The sequence below is a fragment of the Adiantum capillus-veneris genome, chromosome 7 (assembly GCF_014529385.1).
Source record: "Adiantum capillus-veneris isolate H3 chromosome 7, ASM1452938v2, whole genome shotgun sequence".
Taxonomy (NCBI): domain Eukaryota; kingdom Viridiplantae; phylum Streptophyta; class Polypodiopsida; order Polypodiales; family Pteridaceae; genus Adiantum; species Adiantum capillus-veneris.
This window is the reverse complement of record NC_140937.1, coordinates 17,420,060-17,446,232: the sequence shown is the minus strand read 5'-3', so window position 1 is coordinate 17,446,232 and position 26,173 is coordinate 17,420,060. Positions and strand designations below refer to the sequence as shown.

Genomic DNA, 26,173 nt, shown 5'->3' with positions numbered 1-26,173 from the left:
CTGTAGGCAAAACAACTCTAACAGCTGCAATCCTTGCAGCAAGACCTGCAACATCCTCAATATCGCCTACATCTTCAGAACCAGGACGTACATCAATGCCCTGCACAATGTTCCAGACACCTTTTGACACAAGAACGTGTTGCATCATATAAGCCCACATAGGGTAGTTGTCCCCATCCAACCTGTCCTCAGCAGCAAACATCTTGAACACATATGTGTTGTTGTTGTCAGCCATGGTAAATGCTGCACCTGATGTGAAAACTGCCCGAAAATAGGAGAAATGGAGCGGGAACAACTTGTGCTATATAGCACAAACCGTAGAAGACTATAAGGCACCTGTTATGCAGAAAACGGCACTGACAGAAAATCTGCAGAAAATGATGAAATAACCTGTGCAGTACTGCCCGTAGTGGAAACGGAGGCCGAAATGAGCCCAAATCAAAATTCTGAGCAGACCAAGCTCTTCGAGCTTTCCCAAAATATTTGTCGACTTGCGAACGCTTGCCAAAGCTCACTGAAATCGGAGAAAGTGAGCAGGCGTGTGCTGGAGCAGCTGGCGACTAAGCCCGGGAGGACGTGACCTGCTCTGATACCAATTGTTGGAATTAGGGTTGCAGAGAAACACACACAGCTTGGAGAAGACGAAGGAAGCTCAAAGCACACAATGGAGAGTGTGTTACTTAGTGTGCAATGGAAAGATAGATAGCCCTAGAGTGATGGGCGTATATACAATGCACGGGGGAAAAAACCTCCTAAAGAGGGAAAAAATGCCCCGGCGGTCCTAGTGTGTTCACACACATCACTACCACATGTATATGGTAACAGCTTCATCCCCCTCATCATCCTTATTAACATGAACATGCAAGGTTACCACACAATATATTGATCGGAAATCCTAAGAGACCTCAAAAAAATTATATTACGAGTCTTGGGTTCAAGATCTATTACTCAAAAGGAAATTAGAGCAACCATCTACAACACGAGAGAGAGAGAGAGAGGAAGGAGACTTCAAATAGGCGTTGGTGCCTGATGGGTGCAATATGGTAAATGGGAGATGGCAGTGACATTGAGGCTTTTTTGATAGTCTCTCCTAATTGCTTATCTCCAACTACACCTTATTATTTATTGTTGGTTTAATATCCTCTCAAAAATAGTGCCACTTTATTTGAATGCATGACCAAATGAAACATGCCACATGCTCTATATTGTTGACTCTTGATGCTTGAAGATTATGGATATGAAGGTGGCACGCGCGCGCACGAGAGAGAGAGAGAGAGAGAGAGAGAGAGAGAGAGAGAGAGAGAGAGAGAGAGAGAGAGAGAGAGAGAGAGAGAGAGAGAGAGAGAGAGAGAGAGAGAGAGAGAGAGAGATTTACACCAATCCGAGCATCATCAATCTTAACAATGTCTTCAAGATAAGTCCAACTTGGTAGGACCCTGAGTGCAAGATTGGGTTGTTGTAACCAAATGCAAAGTGAGGCTTTATCTATGGATGGAATTACCTATGCTTCCACCTGAAAGGGACGTGGCATTATTGAAGAAGTTATAGTGGCTAACAAATCCATGATGAGATTGTTAGTAAAGGCATCTTGGATAAAAATGTATGGTTTTTAAACACGTTGAAAGCACAAAAAAATGTTTATCAAACGTCATGTTTGGACTGTTGTCTCTTGGAGTACATTGATATTCCCAACAAGTTGTTGACAAGATTTCGATATGGTATGTTCAACATGGGTAGTCCACAAAGAAGCTCTAGGTAAGTGAGGGCCTCTCTTCACACACACAATCATTTGTTCTTGCAGCATGAAGGCAAGTGGTATTTGTTCACTCGCAATGGTATTGTGGATGGAAAGTTTTGAAGGATATAAATTCTTATTTTTCTTTTATTCAATGTATTTTACAAAAGCATAACTTCCCTCTTTTTGTTGCCGGAGGCGGTGGGAGTCTCGCTCGTTAAATTCTAAAGGGTAATGTAAGTGAAGGTTTCTATCAAGTGAAATATGCAGACTCTTGAGGACCCTTAGAGGGTTATCCTTTTGGAAGGTTTGAACCTTTTATTCACTATTAAGTGAATTTTAAAGTGAAGGTTCCTATCAAGTGAAATATGCAGAATTCTTCGATGTAATGAAGAAATGCTGAGTAGCGGGCTACGGTAGAAGACGGGAAGTATGTTTCTGGCGAGGGTGTTTCGTCGGCCTGTTGTAGCGTCCTCCACAGCTTCCCACAAGCTCAGGGCGGGCCTTCAAGATTTCTTTGAACTTGGACGCGGGCCCGAGTTCGATAAGCCTCCTGTTTACGGTTTGCCTCTTCAATCTGTGTGTGTCACCCCATAATTGCATTCTACTTCAGTTTATATTGTCAGGCAACTCTGTCAGAGAGAGAGAGAGAGAGAGAGAGAGAGAGAGAGAGAGAGAGAGAGAGAGAGAGAGAGAGAGAGAGAGAGAGAGAGAGAGAGAGAGAGAGAGAGAGATCACTAGTAAAAAGTGTAAAGACATGCACCATCCGGAGAGGAGATGAATCCACACAGAATTTCTATCGGAAGCATCATTCTGGAATCAGCTGAATGAGAGATGCAGCAGCAAGGCGTATGAATAATGTCTGATTTCTCTTTGCACTATGTCGCAGTTATCCCTTCTTCTGAAATTTTGGCCTGCATTTATGCACATTTAGTGCCTATTTTTTGGTCTGCAGTTATGCACTTTCAGTGCTGTTGGATCGAATGCCTGAATTGGCGTGATTTGCAAGCACCCTGAAATTTAGAATTGTGTTAAATTTTTTTATATATTTATATTGATTTTTTTATTTTTTTGGGGTTTGTTGCAGGTAGAGCTTGGAGAGCAAAAGAGTTGCGCCTTAAATCTTGGGAGGATCTGCACAAACTCTGGTATGTCCTGGTGAAAGAGAAGAATATGCTTCTGACACAGAAGCAGATTTTGACCTCCCACAACATGAACTTTCCTAATCCAGAGAGAATGCCAAAGGTAATCCACTTTTGTGCTTTGAAGGCTTTACCAGCTTTTGGAAGTAGGAAGCTTTATGTCCCCGTGACGTGATAATCATTTTGTTGGGTATATGATTTATCAGTCCATTTGGTTTGTAGAGTATGCACTTCCCAATTTGTCTAATCATGGCCTTCTGTAGGTGGTGAAATTGTCCTATGAGACGAGACGAGTGGCAAGATGATGTGGGTATTATGTGTGGTTCGTAGGTCTTGTCCCCATGCATCCTACCTCTAGCATGACGTAAAAGGGTAAGTTTGTTCGATAAGGGAGGGCACTATGCTATAAAATGCTTAATAATGATTAATATGCCCATTTTAGTGAGATGTTAGAATCCTACTTGAATGGTGCCAAGAATGAAGATGTCTATACTTCCGAGTAGTTGTACTTTGTGATCTTCAATCAAGAAAGAAATACCGAAAGGGTGCCAGGCTTTGGGGCAACGGAACATTGTCGCTTCATGTCGACTTCTCTCTCTCTCTCTCTCTCTCTCTTCAGTTCAATTTGATTTTTGTTCATGTGTTGCTATTGATTTCTTGCTTGGGTGTCCAAGCTTGTTATAGTACGGATGTTGGTGATGTGGGTTGCTTTTTGGCCAATTATGAAATCATTTGACGTTTTTGGTGCCAACTTTTGGGGTGCGAGCTTTTGTTAGCAGTTGCTTTTGCATGTTGAGTGGTTTTATATTTAGTGCTTTGGGAGCACTCTACTAATGAGTGCACGATTGCAGATTGTAGAGAGGCTCCTTGTGTTGTATCTTGTCACGTGCACATGGCTTTGTGTGCCACGTGGACATGCTTCATTGACTTCCAAAGCCAATTCAATACATATCTCTAGATAGGGGTGTCTAAAATCCTAGGAGGATTAGTACCAGTATTTTGGGAGCTTGCTTGTAGGACCTACGTGTCCGGACGAGTCTATTAGATTAGGTTTTCCAGTTTTTGAACCCTCTTGCATAAATGGTTTGTACATGGGTTTTGACAAATGTTATTACATTTTGGTGGCCATCTGACATGATGTGCATGTAGGTCGAGGCTAGAGGAACGTGTGGGTCTAGTTCTTTTGTCAAATGGCTCACAAATTAGTGAGTTATTGCCTGAAATTCATATATGCGCACATTTGCACATTTTCCCAACTTGGCACCTAAAAAGTCAGTACAAAGGAACCTACAACCATAGCGTTTTTTCATCAATTTGGAGCGCTTGCAGATCAGCCTAGCGTTTTTGCTTTTAGCAGTGCCCCGGCGTTTTGCAAGCACATCGTCGGATCAGCCAGCAGCCCAGGGTTTTGGTGTTTGGCCTAGTTCCCTCGCCGAAAACGCCTCGCATCCACTAACGCTAACCTCCTTGCTGCAGCCTAGACATTTTGGTAGCCCATCGAGCCTCCGCGGCAGATTTGCTACGTTTTGTAGCCAGCCATCAGCCCTTCATTTCTCTCACATCGGGAGCGCAATTCAGCCCCAGATCTACGGCTTGGTGGCCATGTGCAACCCCACGTCGAGATGGATTGTAACAAACTTGGACACTCAAAGTGAAGATGCTTCCGCGACACAATAGAGGTTCACTTCAAAACAGTTCACAATTCACAATTGATACGGCCCGGCGGAGTTCCGTGCCTAGAGATATTGGCCCCAAAGACTGGCGCCCCTTTCGGTATTTCTTTTTGTATTAATCTGTGTTCAAAGTACAAGAGAGTGGGAGGGTTCTCACTCTCAGACTCTGCGTCCAGATGCTCTGAGAAGTGAGGCCCTGCCCACTAATTTAAAGGTTACAAGGGATCCGATAATCGACCATGGCGTTGTTCTTATGGTACCAAGGGACTCCCAGGAGGACATGACAACCTTCCAAGGGCATTATGTAGAAGTCCTCGTGCCCCAAATACCCCTGACAATGCAATTGAAGTTTGCCAATGACAGGTGTAATCCTTGCCTGGTGCCGCTAGAAGTGCCTCTGCTTGTGGTCCCATCTGATTGGGTGTAATTTTGAGCCACGCCGCCAATTTAGGTGAAATGAAGTTGGCCTTGGCCCCTCCATCAAAGAAAACCAGGGCTTCTTGATCTTTCACTTTGCCCCAAGCTCGACAAAGTTTTGTACTTTCATCAATCATGCTTGGGTCAGTACTCATGCAATTTGGAACCAATCCTGCTTTCATCTTACCTTTTCGTCCACGTTCCTTAGCTGCTTTTGAACTCTTTGGCCTTTCTTCATCTTGTTCTTTCTGTGCCTTTTTAGGGCACTTCGTGGAGATGTGCCCATGTTCCCCGCATCCAAAACACTTCCCTCTTTGATGAAGTTGGCTCTCTCCTGAAGAGTGAGCCGGGGTCGTGCATTCTTATCTTTCTTTTCGTGGGGGCTCTTCTTCTTTCTACTTTCATTATTAGAAGTCTGCTCGGTTCTCTGAGTCATGATCTCATTTGTGGGGTAAGTCAGATTGCTTGAATGTATGGCAAAACCCCGTTTCGCATGACCCATCAGTTCTTGAATAGAATCTGACTTTTGTTCTTAGCAGTGATCTCGGATCTTTGTAGGAAGTCCGCAGTAAAACCGCTTATTCTATTCTTTAAACAAGATCTTCTTAAATGAAGAAGTTGGTAGAAAAGAGCTCCAAAATCTCTTGCAATATGCGTCCAAAGAATCTCTCTTGGTCATCCGAAGATGATTCCAAGCAGTTCATATATCTTGTTCGTACTCCCGAGTCAGCCAAGAAGAAATAAAAAGCCTTTTAAATTTTAGCCATGTAACTGGCGCTTTCGTGTTTAATAGAAGGGTGGACCACCATGTTCGAGCATTTTCCTTGAAGAAAGAGGTAGCCATTCGAATCTTGGAGTGCTCTGAGTAATGCCCTCCAGAGAAAGCTATATCAAACTGCTGTATGAAGGCCAAAGCCCTCGAAGCATCTCGGAATCCAGAAAAAGTGTCAAACTTAATTGACTGTCCACCTTCTTTAAATTCTCAAACTTTCTTGCCTTTATCTTCGAGGAAGTCATACTGGTTGGCTTTATAGAAATGCTTCTTCTTTGTGTAAAATCTGTGATCGTCGGAGTCCGAACTATCTGAAGACAAGTCCTCTGTAGAACTGTCAGAAACTGGGCAAAACTTAGGCTTCTTTGCCTTTTTCTTGTCCTTTTCGAAGCTTTGCTTTTTGCTTCGCTTTTTCCCTTTCTTGTCTTCTTCGCTTGAGTCAGAAGAGCTAGAAGAACTGTCAGAAGAAGAAGAAGAAGAAGAAGTGGATACTACTTTAAATTGCACACGTTTCTTCTGCTTTCTTGCCAAGGCAAAAGTAGATTGACGACCCAAATAACTCGGGAAGTCAGTTCTTTTGCTTTTTTTCGTGCTTTTTGGCTTTGTTGTTCGCGTCAAAAAGCTGAGTAATCCGTGTATCAACCACCTGTTAGGTGCAGCGGAATGAATGTTGTATTTTCTCAAGATTAGTGATCTTTGTTGCTCAAGGTTCCTTTTAGTTCTTAGGGAAAGAGAGAGCTTTCCGTCTTATGGAGAGTGCTGTGGTCACGAACAAAGTGGGTGGATATTGTGCGTGCAAGTGAATGAGACTGAGAGAAGGAGAGAGAAGAGATACGATACCCGAGAGTTTGTAAAACCCTCCTCCGAAGGCCCCACTCTCGTCGGCGAGAGTGGTCTACTTTGATTGCACAACGGTGTACAACGCGAATGCAATGGACTATGCAACTTGGTCTATGCCGATGACGACGACGACGATGGCTGAAATCTGAGATCTTCTAATCGCTGAATTTCGGGACTGTTCGGTGGCTGAAATTGACTGTTTTGGCTGCGTTTTCTTGGCTGAAAATGAGGTTTCTTAGGGCTGAAAACTGATGGTCTTTACGGGCTGAATCTGCTACACTTTAGGTGAATAATGCCGGTCTTAATTTGCTGCTGAAATCCAAAAACGCCAGGGCTGAAATTGGTCCTTCTGTCGCCGGGGTTCTGCAAATGCAAAAACGCTAGCCTGATCTGCTGTGTCGTGATGACGCCGGGGCTGATCTGCTGTGCACAAATCGCCAAGGCTGATCTGATGCAAAAACTCTAGGTCTTCTGTGGAGAAAACGCCAGAGTAGTCGCGGGGGTTGGTCTTGTTGAGAAGTTGCCTGTTGAGCAAGGTGCTCCTGCTGCCTCTTCTGCCATTTAGTGCTAACTTGGGTTTGCTTATATAGAAACTTAGCAAAATTGCCCTGCCTACTTTTGTTGGAAAGTCACTTAAAAATAATAAGTGAAAATCCCAATAAATAGGAAAATAGACTAAATGCACTGGAAAATTCCCCTAACTGATGCGAATGGATTCTAATGGGAATTCCGATGATCATGCTGTGTGCAACCGAAGGATATGCATCTATGCTAAGTGATTGAGCATGCACGGTCTACGAATAGACTCACAAAAGTGCCAGATCACTACTAATCTAACTTGATCGGACTAATTGAACCCTGCTGTGGTGTAGCTTGTCCACGGACACATAGGGTTGGGATGTGTCACGTGACATCCCCTCCTTTTCAAAGTGAGGTACTGGTACCGAACTGTATGGCGTCGAGGGAGATCGCCAACAGCATCCGGAATCCTGGAAGGGACTCTTCGCCGGCCCACTCTGATGTTTGGGTCGTGCGGTACTTGAACTTCATAAAGGTCTGCAACGCTTGCTTCTTTGGGCCGCACCGAAAGCGACACAAAGTCTTCTGTGGCTCCTTCGATGCTTCAACTGTCTAGAGTCCTGCTTCTTTCATCTTCAAGAATCTCCATGGCTGAAAATTCCTGAAACCATCTCCAACACAAAACCATGAACATACCCATTCCATGTAAAGTGAAGGAAATTTTTTTTGTCTTCTCTAAAGACTGTGTATGCAATGTCGATGAACATAGAGACAGAGTGACAAACCGTTCATCAAACACATGCAAACAATGAGATCGAATCGTTCACTTAGGATCTAGAGCAATCATTTGTGGCAATTCACCACGGAAATGCCCATGCTTGGTGCTCATACTTTCATGTGATCTTTCGGAAACTGTGTCATGCCAAGGAAGAGACATGGAACGTGACTTCCTGACATACAAACTTTTCAACTTTTCATGAACAATCCGCATACATTCGTGCTCATTCATGAGAGAAACGTGCTCAACATACAATATGTCATGCCTAGTAAAAGGGATCACATAACGATGTTGACTAAAATACAGGAAACCGTCACGAATGAAACACTCAAACATTGCGTGCGTATCAATCATGCGAACACATAATACCTCCTGTGATGGTTCTTTGGACCAAGGCTCGATAGCCAAGATCGCTTCTTCGAGATCTATCAAATCATCTTGTGGGGGATGTGTGGACCTCGACTCGAAAGCCAAGATCGATTCTTGGTGATTGATCGAATCTACAACGAGGTTAACTTCGCTAGAAAAAGCATCAACTAACACATCATCGTTGTGAACAATCACATCATCTTCATGCAATTCATCATACTCGTGAGAAATCACATCTTCATCATGCAAATCATCATGCTTGTCATTGTCATCCAAATCATTATGCAAATCATTGGCATCCAAATCATCATGTAAATCATTGTGCTTATCATTGTCAATCAAAACATCATGCAAATCATTGTCAATCAAATCATCATCATGCTTCACACAATCATGCAAATCCTGTGTGTCATGCTGTGGAGAAAGAGAGACTGAGAGAATCTCCTTTTTCCGATTCTGTTGCATCTGTGTCTGAGCTTGAGAAAAGAGTCGCAATAACTCTTGCATTTGTGCTTTGTTCTCGCGATAAAATTCTGCTTCTATGGCTGCCCTTCTTTCTTGGTACTTACGCTCGATGGTTGCCATATCTTCTTCGTAGGCTTTTCTTTCTGCTTCTCTTTCTTGGTCCAACTCCTCCATAGGAGTTAGTGCAATCTTTGTCGTAGATGGGGAAGGGTCGGAAAAACCTCCTGGTGGGGAAAATTCTTCTTCGCCTCTCTCATGCTCATCACCTCCAAGCGAAGTATCCATTCCGCTTCGAGTGATGACCATTCTACAATCGTGGGTTCTTGTGGGTTCTTAAGTTCACGAGGAACTAGGGTTCTTGCGGGTCTTGGGTTCTTAAGTTCACGAGGAACTTGGGTTCTTAAGGTTCTTGAGTCTTGAGGGTCTTGGGTTCTTGAGGTTCTTGAGGTTTTCTTTCGCTTGCAAATCGCGTTGGAGAAGGATCTTCTCTTCACTCGAGTTCTACTCCTTTTTGCGGGCGCACCCCTTCGCGGCCTTGCGCTCACACCAAGGTTGCTTTTTCCCACCTCACGTCCATTGGCCGGCCGCTAAGTGCACGGTCCGCTCTCAATGAGTGAAAAGAGACACAAGGGGAGGCTGGACAAGCCCTTCTTTCTTGGGATTCCTGTCACTCTTCAACAAAACACGATTAGGAATCGCCACGCCCAAGTAAACTTGGGTTCGTGCGATCTCAACAAGCAAAAAAATTCTTGTGGTTCTTGTGGTTTTTTTCTTGAGTAATGCAGAACACTCCCAAAGCTCTGATACCAATGTTAGGTGCAGTTGAATGAATGTTGTATTTTCTCAAGATTAGTGATCTTTATTGCTCAAGGTTCCTTTTAGTTCTTAGGGAAAGAGAGAGCTTTGTGTCTTGGGGAGAGTGCTATGGTCACAAACAAAGTGGGTGGATATTGTGTGTGCAAGTGAATGAGACTGAGAGAAGGAGAGAGAAGAGATACGACACCCGAGAGTTTGTAAAACCCTCCTCTGAAGGCCCCACTCACGTTGGCGAGAGTGGTCTACTTCGATTGCACAACGGTGTACAATGCGAATGCAATGGACTATGCAACTTGGTCTATACCGACGACGACAACGACGATGGCTGAAATCTGAGATCTTCTAGTCGCTGAATTTCGGGACTGTTCGGTGGCTGAAATTGACTGATTTGGCTGTGTTTTCTTGGCTGAAAATGAGGTTTCTTAGGGCTGAAAACTGATGGTCTTTACGGGCTGAATCTGCTACACTTTAGGTGAATAATGCCGGTCTTAATTTGCTGCTGAAATCCAAAAACGCCAGGGCTGAAATTGGTCCTTCTGTCGCCGGGGTTCTGCAAATGCAAAACGCTAGGCTGACCTGTTGTGTCGTGATGACGCCGGGGCTGATCTGCTGTGCACAAATCGCCAAGGTTGATCTGATGCAAAAACTCTAGGTCTTCTGTGGAGAAAACGCCAGAGTAGTCGCGGGGGTTGGTCTTGTTGAGAAGTTACCTGTTGAGCAAGGTGCTCCTGCTGCCTCTTCAGCCATTTAGTGCTAACTTGGGTTTGCTTATATAGAAACTTAGCAAAATTGCCCTACCTATTTTTGTTTGAAAGTCACTTAAAAATAATAAGTGAAAATACCAATAAATAGGAAAATAGGCTAAATGCACTGGAAAATTCCCCTAACTGATGCTAATGGATTCTGATGGGAATTCCGATGATCATGCTGTGTGCAACCGGAGGATATGCATCTATGCTAAGTGACTGAGCATGCACGGTCTACGAATAGACTCACAAAAGTGCCAGATCACTACTAATCTAAATTGATCGGACTAACTGAACCTTGCTGTGGTGTAGCTTGTCCACGGACACATAGGGTTGGGATGTGTCACGTGACACCACCTCTTCCAATTCTTGCTCTGTAAACATCCTTGGAGTAGGAGGTTTCTTGATTGCCGGTTTGAGGGGTGGCTCTGTGGCCTTCTTCCACTGGGTGTGCACCTCGTCGAAGGATGTCTGAGTCAAAATTTTTGCAAATTTTGGGTCCTTTGCAAGGTTGATCATCATCTTTGTCGTGTCGTCAACCAATTGTCAACGTTCCATCTCTTCAATCTCTGCCTGAGTAGGCAGAGGTGGGCTGTACTCTTCATGCGAATCTTCTTCGTGATCTCTTCCCGTATCCCCAGATGCAGAGGAAGTCGATCGTTCTTTGTTGGAATCCATAAGTGTCGCGAGAAAAGGATCGTATTTCCCGGTAGAAGAGAAATCGGCCGTGCTGTGATACCACTGTAACAAACTTGGACACTCCAAGTCAAGATTCTTCCGCGACACAGCAGAGGTTCACTTCAAAACAATTCACAACTCACAATTGATTCGACACGGCCCAGCGGAGTTCCGTGGCTAGAGATATTGGCCCCAAAGACTGGCGCCCCTTTCGGTATTTCTTTTTGTATCAATATGTGTTCAAAGTACAAGAGAGTGGGAGGGTTCTCACTCTCAGACTCTGCGTCCAGATGCCCTGAGAAGTGAGGCCCTGCCCACTAATTTATAGGTTACAAGGGATCCCCAAAATCAGAGCCCCAAAAGCTATAATCAAAAGCTTCTCCAAAAATAAAGCAACTAGCCCAAAAGCTGCCATATACAGCTATCAACGCGTTTTGCGGAATTTGTCCGTACAGTCAGCGTAAAAAGCGGAAATCCGTATGCTCTGCCACGTCAGCATGCCTCTGCATTTTGCGTCGGAAATTCCGGACTGCCACGTCAGCCTGTCTTCCGCATTTTTCGGGCCTGTCTAGCTAGTGAGTGTCCGGGTTTGCTGTCCCACTTGTCCAAGGCCATGCCACGTCACCAGTTTGTGACACGGATCCAAAGGTGCGTCAAATCAGTCCCGGAGGTGCTTCATTTCACAGAGTTACTACGGCGACATTCCCCATTCCAGTTATTAGAGTTTGCATTTGAGGTATTGCATGTGTGTACATGCCATTTACGCAATCAAAAGCAAATACCACATCGGCAATGATGTGGGGGGCCCTTGAGAGGGTTGGTTGGGACCCCATCGACGACGGGTGTCGTTCTCTCTCTCTCTCTCTCTACACATCTCTACCTCTCTCTCATTTTCTAAAATGAACCATCATTCGTGCTAAGTAGCACACATTCAAGCAAGGAAAGAAGTAAAGATTTATGGAAGTGTAAAGTCTAGATCTTGTCAACTATTTCTAGATTTTGCACTAATCCGTTAATCCCAAAAAAAAAAATCTCTCTTGTGTTTGTGGTTGTGTTTTGCAGTGTTTTGGGACACTCGTGCCACTCTTGGAACAACATGCTTGCCATTGCGCGTAGGACTGTGTGCCTTGAGCGTTGGAAAATAGCAGCTAAGTGTATACCGGGTGTTGCATGCTGGTGCGCCGACGAGGGGGTAGATGACCGTCCCTAAGATAAGTCTACGACCTTCCTTGAACACAAGGGCGGAAATCCTTGCATGGTCAAGACTTGTAGCGGTATGGAGACCTCACACAATCCAGAAGGCGAGCAAGTTCCTCCTTTGGATCCTCCAAGGAGCCCTCCCCATACTTCACCAGTTCTCCGCCTACCCTTCCACCCTTGCCACCCAATTTCATGGATTTTATGATGCGGATAATGATGGAGATGATGATGTGGCAAGATGAGGCACGACGACAAAGCGTATGAAAGCGACGGAGCGAAAGGAACGTCGATTGTGGACTGAAGCCGAGGCTCGTAGACTGAAGTGGAGGTAGACGCGGAGGTTAGACAATAGGAGAGGGAAGCCATGCGTGATCTCATCACCTCTCTTGCAGCTCGATCCGCTTCCTCCTCATCGGAGCCGGATTATGAAAAGCTATACCAAGACCATGGCGGAGGCGACCAATGCTGCACAAACCATCAACGAATCAATTCTCGAGAAGATTACGTTCAGTAAGTACGACGGTAAGATGGATGCGATTGTCATCTATTCTTGGTTGCATCAATTTACATCTTACTTTGCTGCACAAACCATCAACGAATCAATTCTCGAGAAGATTACGTTCAGTAAGTACGACGGTAAGATGGATGCGATTGTCATCTATTCTTGGTTGCATCAATTTACATCTTACTTTGCCGTTGTTCGAAAGTTTAACAATAACAAAGTTCTCGTCTTCCATGCATCTCACGGGTGATGCCATCACCTGGAAGGATGTGGATGGAGGACCCCCACAAGGTGGCCCTCTCCTCATTCTCCCTCTCAAGCTTAGTTGAGAGGAGTTCGAGGAGGATCTAAAGACGCGCTTCTTGCCTCCACAGTATCTCAAGCGATGGAAAGAGGATTTTCGGGCTTTGTCTCAACAAGGTAATCCTATGATTTTGTATGCTAATCGCGTGTCCCAGTTAGGTGGACAATCGAGGAACTTGGATGAGGAAAGGTTGTAGGCTTTTCTCTTTGGATTGGACTATCGACAAGTTTGACATGGAAGTTGGTGATCCAAAGACAATACAAGAGGTGATATGCTTGGCTCAACTTCAAGAAATGAAGCACAAGGGTAAGCTCAAGACAACGTACGGTAATGGTAACTTTTCCTCTACTGACTCCTCTAAAGGCAAAGACAAAAATGCTAATGGGAATGGTACCAATAAAAAGACCTCTCTAAATTTTTCTTCTGAGTTTAATTCTCCATCTACATCTCAATCTAAAGAGTGATAAAGATAAGGATAAGGACATGTTAGAGTTCAAGCATCTCTTTGGATTTGTTCAATTGGTCCCAATTTCTTCGAGGGACAGGTGTTAGGGAGTGAGGGTTGTTTTGTGGCTGTGCTCGGCTAGTGTGAGGTAGTTTTCTCATGTCGAAATGTGTTTAGCCATGTTTAGCTGTCACAAAATTATGACGTGGCATGCCCAACTAACAGGACCAAGAGTTGGGCACGTGTCGACACGGCCCCAAGGGACACTAGGGAGATTAAAAAGGCTAGCGAGAGCTGTACAGACGCCGCAATTTGCGCTGGCATGCTGACGTGGCACAACATACTGACTTTTGCAAATTGCGTTGACTGCTGACGTGGCACAACGTATGGAATTCCGCGTTCTACGCTTCCAGCTTTTGGGACTTGAAGCTTTTGAGTTTGAAGCTTTTCATGTAATCGCTTTTCCATGACCAAGGGCCTTTAAATAAGACCACAGGGCCATGTTAGGAATTGGATCGAGCTAGCTATGGTGGATGAAAGAGAAACATAGTGTCAATGCGTGAGTGTGTGTGTAAGCAAGATTATCACTCAAGTGAATTAGGTTCCAAGATAGAATTAGCTTGGACTCATAAACACAATCTTGAGTATTGACTTAGCTTAGCACAAGCTCACCATAGACAAGCATGTAGTGCAAAATAGAGTTGTGTTTATTTATTCATGAAATGAGCTTTAAGTAGCTCTACAACCTTGCTCCATAGCATGTGGGATAAATCCACTCTCCTCTCCTTGACTCACACTTTAGGACGAAGCTCACACTTTACAATCCTCCCCTTGAGGTTTGGACTATGACAAGATACTGAAGATGCATGACCCACACAGGATGATAAGTTGGTATCCACACAGGATGATAAGTTGGTATCCACACAGGATGGTAAAATCCACACAGGCTAACAAAATCCACATAGGATGGTGATATCCACACAGGATGATAAAATCCACATAGAAAAAATCCACAAAGGATGGTGATATCCACACAGGATGATAAAAATCCACACAGGAAAAAGTCCTCCCCTACAGGTAGAGAGGCTGCATCTTCAAAATGGGTCTTCATAAAAGACAATATTGCTCTCGTCTTCATCCTTTTTGTCTTCTACTATGTGGGCTGATCCTCTGTCAGGTCTCTTGCCTTCGTTGCTTCTGCTGTTGCTTCTATTGCTGCTGCTTTCTCCATTGCTATTGCCTCCATTTGAGTAGCATCGAGAAGGAGGGTGTCCCTTCTTACCACATTTGTTGCAAGGTTTGTTTGTGTAGCAGTCTTTCTCTACGTGTCCCATTCTTCCACATTCATAACATTTTCTTCCGTTTGTTGATGTCGATGGTGAATATCTTCCCCTTGAAGATGTTGCGATAAAAACTCCTCCTGATGAGGTGAGTGAACCTCTTTGCTTTCTTTCTTTTGCTTGGACTGAGTTAATGACATCTTGAAATGGTGGCGTTGGTTCTTTTTCTTGAAGAATTGTGACTAAGTGGTCATAAGAAGGTGGAAGTGCACTTAATAGTATGGCCACTTTGTCATCTTATGGTACTTCAACCTGGATGTAAGTGAGTTGCGTGACAATGCTCTTAAGCCTATTCACTAGGCTAGCAATGTCCTCCCCTTCAATCATAATAACTTTGTAAAGCTGTTTTTTAAGACTAACTTTGCTTCTTTTGGCCCTAGCTCCAAAATTACTTTCTAGGACATGCCAGGCATCATGTGCATGCATACATTCATCTATGAAATGCACGTAGTTGTCATGCAACGAGGTGATGATGATTCCCAACGCTTGTTCGTCTTTGGCCAAATTCTGTGCACTTGCTATGAGTGTAGATGTCCTAGTGTGCACTCCATCGGGTTCGAAGGCAGTGCTGATGACAGACCACAAACATTTTTTCATAAGGTAACCTCTAAATTTCGTTTGCCAGGTGTGAAACCCTACCCCGTTGAATTTTTCTATTCCCTTGTCCCCCATTTGTGCTAATAGAGGGGTCTTAGCTGAGGAGACTCTCCTAGCCAGTGCCTTGCCTCTTTACACGGTGCACAAATAAAGAAAGACGATATTTATTTGCAAGTTATTGTGCTTGGCTGCAAGATTTTGAAAATTTTTAATGAGAAAGAGAGTAAGTTCTATTTCTTTGTGAAGCTCCTCTTCACTGTCGGTGAAGCCCCTCTTCAGAAAGAAATAATGCTTCTTTTGCTTTGCTTTGATATTTAGCCAAGCCGACGAGGAGTGATCCCTTTTTGAATGCTTGGTGCGGAAGCTTTCGGATGCTTGTTTGATGGACGCCTTTGAAGTCCGGTGTAGAGGCTTTGAAAATCTTTGAGGTTTGAGGGGGTTAGAGTGACTTGAGAGGGTGTAGAGTACAAATGAGTTAAGAGTTTTTGGGTTTGTGCTTGGGAGAGCTGCCCACACAGTGGGAACAAGGCCTTGAGCTTGGGTGCTCTTGGAATTGCTACTCCGTGGGAGCAGGCTCTTAAAAAGCTCTCGGAGGCTTGAGGCAGCAAGCTCACAAGAACAGGCTCTTCTTAGGGGTTTGTTTTGGGCAACCGGGTTGTGGGAAGCGGGGCCCCATAAGGGTGCTGGGCGGCACAAGCAGTGCAGCACGGGCAGGCGCCGGTCGGACGTAGCCAGTCAGCCATTTTTCGGGCACGCGGGGGTAGGAACGGACGCCCGGGGACTCCCTAGCTTTGGTGCGACCGGCCGGGGTCCATTTGGACCCGAAAATTTACTTCAACGCGCTTTACCGCCACGCTGAGGTCCGCCAGTGGAGAAGTGGAGAAGGGTTAGGATGGGCCCCTTAAAGGTCAACACCCTATAATAGGGTTCCTTCTCGCGGGTCCAGCAGAGAGTGTTTGAGCATTCAATGCATCAACTTTACACACACACACACACACACACACACACACACACACACACACACACACACACACACACACACACCCCCCCCCCCCTAAACACACTTCCCTGCCGCAGAATACAGAGAAATAGTAGCATAAAATCTCAAAAAAGTTCAAAATTAATTAAGCAATTATTTTCACATGAGATGTCCAATTGGAGCATGAGAGGATACATTGCGAAGCTCATGACATCGGCTATGGATGCTCATAAGTGACAAAGCAAGGTAGTGCCGTACTTGGGAGTAATGGAACACAAAAAATGATAAGAAAAATATTGAGAGAAACACCTAATAATTAAGCATAATACTAATTAACCTCAGGATTAGCCAGGAGAGTAGTGGCCCAAGGGAATCAAACCCAAGAACATGCTCACACTGACTAATTGATGTTAATTAGTCACAAGGTATGCAATGGGAAGAGAAGAAGAGAAATACCAAGGATCCTAATGATGATTAGGAGATGCCAATCAAACTAACACACAAAAGTACAACAATCCTAGCTAGCACACCGTAGCTCTGATACCAAATGTTAGGAATTGGATCGAGCTAGCTATGGTGGATGAAAGAGAAACAGTGTCAATGCGTGAGTGTGTGTGTAAGCAAGATCATCACTCAAGTGAATTAGGTTCCAAGATAGAATTAGCTTGGACTCAAACACAATCTTGAGTATTGACTTAGCTTAGCACAAGCTCACCATAGACAAGTGCAAAATAGAGTTGTGTTTATTCATTCATGAAATGAGCTTTAAGTAGCTCTACAGCCTTGCTCCATAGCATGTGGGATAAATCCACTCTCCTCTCCTTGACTCACACTTTAGGACAAAGCTCACACTTTACAGGCCACTCTCTGGCTTAGATTACTGACGAGCCTTCGAGCATAGAGGACCCGCGGGCATTGTAACTTTGCTTAGGCATTAATATAAACAATAAATACCAAAAGGGGCACGAGTCTTTGGGCCAATCTCTCTGGGCATGAAACTACGCCGGGCCGTGTCGACTCAATTGATCTGTGATTTACGTGTGAAGTATTTTTAAGTGATTCTCTTGTGTGTCGTGCCAGATTCTCGACTTGGGATACCCAAGTCTGTTACAGTGGTATCAGAGCTTAGCCGATTTCTCTTCTACTGGGAAATCCGATCCCTTTTCCCGCGACACACATGGATTCAGGTGATGATTCTCGCAAGAATCAAACCAACCCTCCCGACACTTCTAGAACAAGAGAGAGCTCGGAAAATTCAAATGGAATAGCAAATAAAGAATATGGCCATGTGGGCCTACGAAGTGTCAACTAATGGTGATGCAGCGTCAGCAGCAAGTTGATGATTGCGCAAAGCAGATGCTCCAATTTGCAAAGGATCCGCAGCCAAATTTTTGACCTGGCACCCGATCGATGAAGAGCATATCCGATGGCAGAAAGCCATCGATTCCCCACTAAAGTAAGCCCTCAAGAAACCTCCTGTCCCATGGATGTTTGATGAACTTGACGACGTTGTCGAAAGACGAGTCAACCAACTTTTGGGGGCAAAGAAGCAACCGAAGAAACGCAACAAGGGAGCTGACTACCCTGGTTATTTGGGTCGTCAATCTTTTTTTGCAAAAGCAAGAAAACAAAAGAAGCATGCACGCTTCAAAGGACTGTCCAATTCGTCCTCATCTTCTTTTGACAGTTCGGATAGCTCAACCTCTTCTAATTCGAGTGATGAGGACAAAAAGGGCAAGAAAAGAAGACCCAACCGCAGATCCCGACACTTTTCTAACAGTTTTGACGAGGATTCATCCTCTTCTAAGAGTTCGAACTCCGAGGACCAGATGTTCTATTCGAAGAGGAAGCATTTTTACAGAGCAAATCAATATGACCTTCTTGACGACAAGAATAAGAAGATCAAACAATTCAAGAAAGGTGGATAAGTTCGATACCTTTTCAGGGTTTCGACATGCCCACAGAGCACTTGCCTTCATTCAGCAGTTTGACATAGCTTTTTCTGGAGGGTGCTACTCCGAGCACTCAAAGATTAGAAGGGGGGCGGCATCTTATCAGAAAGGAAACGCTCGAACATTATGGTCCACTCTTCTCTTACAAAAAGAAGCGCCGACCAAGTGACTCAAATTCAAGCGACTTTTTATTTCCTCTTGGCTCACTCAAGATTACGAGTGCGATGTGATTACAGCCTGGAATCATTTTCGGATGACTAAGGGAGACACTTTGGATTCATTCTGCAAAAGGTTTTGGGATGCCTTTCTACCTGCCTCTTCCTTCAAAAAGATCAGTTTTAAGCAGCAAATTGAGCGGTTTCGTTGTAGACTCCCTAAGGAGATTCGAGATTACTGTTTCCTATAGAAATTCGAGTCCATCTAACAACTGATGGGACATGCTAAGCAAGGGTTTGCTATGCATTCGGGTAACTTGACTTACCCCACAAATCAACAGTTGACGCCAAGGGCCGGACAAAATTCGACCAATGATAACAAAAGGAAGAAGAAATTCCAAAAGAAGAAAGATAGTCGTCCTCGTTTGACGGAGGACCAGAAATATGAGTATCTCAAAGAAGGCAAGTGCTTTGACTATGGCGAACCAGGGCATATTGCCACATGGTGCTCCAAAAAGGCACACAGAGCACCATCAAAAGACAGGCCAGAGAGTTCCAGAGTAGCCGAAGAATGTGGTAGAATAGGAAAGATAAAAGCAAGACTGATACTAGATTGTGTGGGGACCGACCCAGATCATATGGATGAAAGCACAGAACTTTGTTGCGCATGGGGCAAAGTACGAGATCAAGAAGCCCTCGTCTTTTTTGACGGAGGAGCCAAGGCCAACTTCATTTTACTTGAATTGGCGGCTCGACTTAGAATTACGCCCAACAAAATGGGACCACAGGCAGAAGCTGTTCTAGCAGCACCCAGACGAGATGTTTGCCATTACACCTGTCATTGGCAAACTTCGTTTGCATTGTCAAGCGTATTTAGGGCACGAGGACTTTTACATCGTGCCTTTGGAAGGATGTGACGTCCTCCTAGGAATCCCTTGGTTCCACAAGAACAGTGCAGTGGTCGATTATAGGGCCAAGAAAGCGACTTTGAAGAATGAGAAGGGCCGAGAAATTGTACTTGATGTAAAATTGAAGGGCGAGTCTGTCCCACTTGTATCGCTTCGGCCATTTCCAAATTAATGAAGTCCAGTTTTTTTGTTTACTCGATCTTCTTGTGTCAGGTGCAGCGGAAGAGAATAAGGATTTTGCTCGGATCTAGTACTCCGCACACAAACACAAGGGACACTTTACTTCACTTGAAAGAACTGAACTGAACTGAAAGAAAGAGAGACGACGAGAGAGAGAAAAGAGACGACACAGGGATGTCGGGTCCCAACCCTCAAGGGCCCCCTTCCTCTGTTGCGAGAGCAAGTACTTTCTTTATTCTTGCACAATGCTTCTACAATGACTAAATGCTGAGATGCTGATGCTAATGGGTACTGATGCTACTGATGCTAGGTATTGAGGTACTGAAGGGGACTATGTCGAAGTCGATGATGTCGATGACGGGTACTGCGGGTTCTATGTCGAAGACAGGGAGGTTCGACGACGAGGTCTATGTCGAAGACGACGAAGTCGACGACGAGGTACTAAGGGTCTTTGTCGACGACGTTTCTGTGTCGAAGACGGTGAAGTTGACGACGTTTGTGTGTCGAAGACGGTGAAGTCGACGACGGTTCTGTGTCGAAGACGGTGATGTTGACGATGGGGTCTATGTCGAAGACGATGATGTTGACGACGGGTATTGCTGGTCTATGTCGACGACGATGGTGACTGTGACAATGACGACGATGGTGTCGTCGTCAAGTCCAGGACTGCGATGACGATGACCATGGCGACGACGACGTCAAGCTTGAAAACTGAAAACGTTGGGCTGTCTGCTGAAATCTGAAAACGCCAGGCTGATCTGGGTCTTCTTCTTCTTCTTAAGAAAACGCAAGGGCTCCTGTTGAGGTGCTGCGTGCCTCCTTGTGTCCCTACTTCTTTTGCTTCTCCTGAGTGCCCAATGGGTTTCTTTTATAGATCTTTAGCAATTTGCCCTACCTATTTTTTCAACAAACTTACAAAAAGAATTCCAAAAAGTCACTTTTAATAAAATGACTTATAAGAGGTGGTTCACGCGGTAAAATGCCTGCATGATGAACTGATTGTTCTTGTGCAAGAGAGGGTATGCAACTATGACCGGCCTGGACATGCACGTCCTGCTAGAGGCTCACAAAGGTGCCAAGCTCAATCCTAAGCTAGGACTCATGCTAGACTATGGCAGAAGCGTGTCCACGTGGCGCAAGTGAAGTGCGCACGCGACATCCCCCCCGTTAAAAGTGAGGCATAGTTGTCGAACTTCTATCTGTACTTTTGATGCTGTGGATGCATCACCGATGAAAATTCCTCCGAAACCAAGGATTGATGGTACTACGAATGCTATGGATACTGATGGCGATGCAAACACCGTGTAAGGGTCACTGTCCAGCCTTACTACGATTGCCGAATATCAGCATGGGCTCTATACCAGATAGTGTTGACTCTGCCTGCTGTATGAAGAGCTGTTTCCCGAACACTGACTTTGGTTAAAACATTACCGGTGCTGATGGAGTGAGGTTTGGTTCCGGAGTCCTTTTCAAAGGTTCAATGACGAGGGAAATGGATGCACGCTACATGCGAATGAGAATGCAAAAGAGGTTAGGGATCCGGTCTCCAACTCCTTCCATATCCACATACAAAGCTAGGAGATCTTGGTACTCAAGATCTGGGTTTTCGTGGATCCGATGTCGATCTTTCTTCAAAGACATGGCAATGAAGATGGGATCTTGTAAGTCCATGGTCGGGACTCAAAGATTCTTCAGGAAAAAAAACAGAGAGAGGTTTCTTGGGTTCTTTGGTTCAACTTGGGTTCTTGAGGTTCTTAATTCTTCTGGGGTTCTTGAGTTCTTGAGGTTCTTGGTACTTGGGGTTCTTCTTTACGTTCTTGATGGTTCTTCCCTTGAGTTTGCGAAGCTGAAGCACGCACAGAGCTCTGATACCAATGTCAGGTGCAGCGGAAGAGAATAAGGATTTTGCTCGGATCTAGTACTCCGCACACAAACACAAGGGACACTTTACTTCACTTGAAAGAACTGAACTGAACTGACAGAAAGAGAGACGACGAGAGAGAGAAAAGAGATGACACAGGGATGTCGGGTCCCAACCCTCAATGGACCCCTTACAATGTTGCGAGAGCAAGTACTTTCTTTATTCTTGCACAATGCTGCTACAATGACTAAATGCTGAGATGCTAATGCTAATGGGTACTGAGGTACTGAAGGGGACTATGTCGAAGATGATGATGTTGATGACGGGTACTGCGGGTTCTATGTCGAAGACGGGGAGGTCGACAACAAGGTCCATGTCAAAGACGACGAAGTTGACTACGAGCTACTAAGGGTCTTTGTTGACGACGACGAAGTCGACGACGTTTCTTTGTTGAAGACGGTGAAGTCGACGATGTTTCTGTGTCGAAGACGGTGAAATCGACGACGGTTCTGTGTCGAAGACGGTGATGTCGACGATGGAGTCTATGTCGAAGACGATGATGTCGACAACGGGTACTGCTGGTCTATGTCATGATGGTGACTGTGATGACGACGACGATGGTGTCGTCGTCAAGTCCGGGACTACGACGACGACGACCATGGTGACGACGACGACGACGACAACGACGTCAAGGTTGAAAACTGAAAACGTTGGGCTGCCTGCTGAAATCTGAAAATGCCATGCTGATCTGGGTCTTCTTCTTCTTCTTAAGAAAACGCAAGGGCTCCTGTTGAGGTGTTGCTTGCCTCCTTGTGTCCCTGCTTCTTCTGCTTCTCCTAAGTGCCCAATGGGTTTCTTTTATAGATCTTTAGCAATTTGCTCTACCTACTTTCCGACAAACTTACAAAAAGAATTCCAAAAGTCACTTTTAATAAAATGACTTATAAGAGGTGGCTCACACGGTAAAATGCCTGCATGATGAACTGACTGTTCTTGTGCAAGAGAGGGATGCAACTATGACCGGCCTGGACATGCACGTCCTGCTAGAGGCTCACAAAGGTGCCAAGCTCAATCCTAAGCTAAGACTCATGCTAGACTATGGCAGAAGCGTGTCTACGTGGCGCAAGTAAAGTGCGCACGTGACATCTTGAAAGAAGTGAATGATGAACAACGAATCAAATATGTCTGAATTGGAAAAAGAACGACAAGAATTTTTGCACAGTGCACACACAGGCTGATTGTTTCTGTGAAGGTCTACTAGGCGAGTTACTTCCACCTCGTCCTGAGGACGATACGATTGATTTGATTCCCAGATGTACACCATCGAACCGGCCACCATATCGAGTTAGCGGAGCCCAAAAATGAAGAAATAATGAACCAAGTAAAAGAACTTCTAGAAAAGGGTCTCATCCAACCTAGCACTTCACCTTTCTGTTCTCTGATATTGTTAGTATTAAAGAAAGGCGGATCTTGGAGGATGTGCATTGACTATAGAGCTCTCAATAAAATCACCATCAAGAACAGATTCCCTATCCCAAGGATTGATGATATTCTCGACAGATTGCAGGGATGCTCTTGTTTTAGCATAATTGATATGAAGAGTGGATATCATCATATATCATATCCAAATTGCTCCGTGGGATGTTTACAAGACAGCTTTCTGGACAACCTTTGGTTTATACAAATATTTGGTGATGCCTTTTGGACTTACGAATGCTCCAACAACATTTAATCGAATGATGGATAGGATTTTGAGAGAGTACCGATCTTTTGTGGGCACTTTCTTTGACGATATTATAGTTTTATTCAAGAATGAAGCAGAGCACAGACATCATCTGCTACAAGTCTTTCAAGCATCGCGGCAACATAGATTGGTTATCAGTGTTGCTCGAGATTATCGGATTGGTGTTGGCCTTGCCGACTTGCAAAAGCCATTCGAAGTTTATTGTGACGCTTGTGGTCGTCGTCTGGAAGCAGTTTTGATGCAAGAAGGCCATCATGTCTAGAGATGGTAGCACAGATTTATGAGAAAGAGCTATTGGCAATTATCCATGCTCTTACGCAGTGGCGACACTGTTTACTGGAGCTGATTTTATAGTCTTTACGGATCATCAGAGTTTACGCTCTTCTTGTCGCAGAAGCAACTTTCGGAAAAGCAGTTGAGGTGGGCTAACATCTTATCATAGTTCCAATTCTAGATAGTCCATATACAGGGACAGAAGTACTTAGTGGCAGATCTGGCTATTTCCACGATCTAGTATCGAAGTTTTGAGGACACGATAGATCAGTACGCAATAGATCTTGACTTTTAGCCAGATACAGAGTGGGGAGACAATTACAGGCTATTCTATACGGGATGGCTACTTGATGCGGAAAACGATGTTGTGTGTTACACAGCTGTTGAGTGAAAAGGTTTTGACAGAGTGCCACTGTCTACCCTTTTCATGCCATCGCGACATAGATACCACCTTGAAGGGTGTTGAGTGTTACTTCTATTGGTTGAGGCTCAAAAAGGATGTGGACGACTTTGTTCGCAGTTGCTTAGTATGCCAAAAGGTCAAGTTTGACAGACATAAGGCACCAAGACTTTACAGCCTTAACCCATTCCCTCCCGCCCCTGGGAAAGCATTGCTACAGATTTCATTTTTGATCTTCCCAAGACTCAAAGTGGGCTCGATACATTTGGACAGTCATTGACAGATTTAGCAAGCAAGCTCATTTTATTTCAATAAAGAAGACGGTCAAGCCCGATCATTTGGCAAGACTGTTCATTTCCCAGATTTTCCGGCTACATGGCATGCTTGAGTCGATAGTCTTGGACAGAGATTCCCGGTTCACGAGTTTGTTTTGGAGTGCAATCTGGGAGAACATTTGCTAAGAACTCTTACTATGTGTGTTTATTCATAACCGAACTTAGATAAAAACTGAAACTAAACTAAAAGACTCAAGAGACTGAATGTGTGTTGATTGATTGAAATGTGTTACAAGGGTGTTCTTATATAGAAACTGAAGAGACACAATGAAAAGACATGACCATAGGTCAAGATACATGACTCTAGGCCAATAGTCGTGTTCTTCTGCTGTAGAGTCGTGACCCTTCGGCGTAAAGGCGAAGCCATTCGTTGAAGAGGCATGGCTACTCGCCGATGTAGAGCAAAAGCAGGGGAGAGTCGGAGTTTGTTGACCTTTTTTGTGAAGGTGCCCTCAGTTCCAGAATATCCCGTATGCTTTTGGTTGATGTTGCTTTTCATGCAGAGCTGTAACAAGAGGACTCTGGCCATATTTGTAGTTTCTAGAGCATGGGAGAAACCTTGTGATGCTCTTCTGAGCACTGTAAATACCTTCCGGGGGTGCTGTTTTGATGCCAGAACATCTCTCTGAGTAGCACCCTTACTGCTTGATTTAGGTTAGAATTTTAGTTTCACTGATTTGCAGGTGATTGTGATTGACCATCTCGCACTGGAGTGTTTCAGGCATACAAATGTAGTCTACCGGAGCCTAGAACTTGGAGCAGAGAGATTGGCAAGTTGAGCTTTGAGATGACCTGACAGATGGGCACCTACCATGGACAAGTCAGTTGGTTCTGATAATTCATCATGTAGTCTACTGCAGAGCAGAGCACAATGGAGGCTCATAAGCAGGATCTATCATGGTTGTTCCCTCACACTCATGCAGCCAAGTCTGCTAGTAGTCACGGTGCCTGCAGGCCATCTCGTTGTGCTTTTGTAATGTGCAGTTATTACACTAGAGAATCAGGTGAGAACTTTTGTTGCCCCTTACTTTTTAATCATGGGCTGCCTTAACCTAGTGCAGCTCAATATATACTCCGCTTCTCAAATGTAACTAGCCATTGATAGGGATGCACTGACCACTGGGGTGTCGTAGTATTTAGTCAATACTATGCACGATGGAGTTGATGGCTATATTGTCTTGTGGATGACTACCCTGAGTCTATACCTTGCACTGTCCTTTGAAGGTGAATGTGGCATATGATTAACAAAGTACCATCAAAGCAATGGTTTCTGTTGCTTGCCATTATAGCTTGTTATAGCAGATGGTGCTGCAGTTGTGTATGCAGTATTTTGGAGGGGGACTTGAAAGAGCTGCCGGGAAGGGAGCCTCTAACGCCACCCTCTACGCGCGTATCATTGAGCGCCTTAAAACTGAACTGTTAAAGGATGTTTATGTTATTTTTAGGCTGGCTCATTATGGATTATAAACATCCAGGGTTGCCTTTTTTGGGAAAGATCTCTGCCCCAGGTGATTGATTATGCTCTTTGTGCTTGTTGCGATCTCTTATGTTTAGCTTTATTCGACTTTGACAACTGGTTGGGCCATTGCTTGCTATCTCTTATTTTGACTTGGCTAGTTTCACGTGGGACATGGTTAAGTACCGAGATCTTATGCAGGCTTTCAAAAGAAAGCTGATTTGCTCGATGTTCCTTGTTTTTGTGCTGCCAGGCTTTGATATGGCTAATTGAAAATTTGGTGCTTGCAGGTGAGAGTATCAATGTGCCGGCTGAAGCAAGTGCTGACAGAGAGAGCTATAAAAGAACCAAATTTGAGGAAGAGAAGTGACATGAAAAAATTAATAAATGCCCTGTAGGATGGACTGAGGGAAAAAGGATACTCTGGAAATCTAATGTTTGTCTGGTTGTATACAACAGATTTTGATCTATTGCCTATCAATTCCTTTCCAAGAAATTGATTGTTGGGGAACTTTTCTCGTCTGTAGGTTGGGACTGATTGTAAAAAAGCAGAAAAAGTCCTGTTTAATCAGCATTTGAAGCTCGTTTTTAA

At 44.5% G+C, this 26,173-nt stretch overlaps 1 protein-coding gene across 2 annotated transcripts; it reads left to right on the top strand.

Annotated features, from left to right (window-relative positions):
• The first annotated feature begins 2,095 nt into the window (after positions 1-2,095).
• On the top strand, positions 2,096-26,173 carry LOC147453496 (ribosomal protein L29 family protein). Of its 2 annotated transcripts, none has more exons than XM_086515676.1 (3): positions 2,096-2,297; positions 2,823-2,980; positions 3,141-3,197. In XM_086515676.1, the coding sequence occupies exons 1-3, from the start codon at positions 2,168-2,170 to the stop codon at positions 3,180-3,182; spliced, it is 330 nt and encodes a 109-aa protein (XP_086371802.1). In that variant the 5' UTR covers positions 2,096-2,167; the 3' UTR covers positions 3,183-3,197. The 2 variants fall into 2 exon arrangements, with proteins under 2 accessions (XP_086371802.1, XP_086371801.1); XM_086515675.1 differs by lacking the exon at positions 3,141-3,197 and adding an exon at positions 25,872-26,173 and having other exon boundaries at positions 2,105-2,297.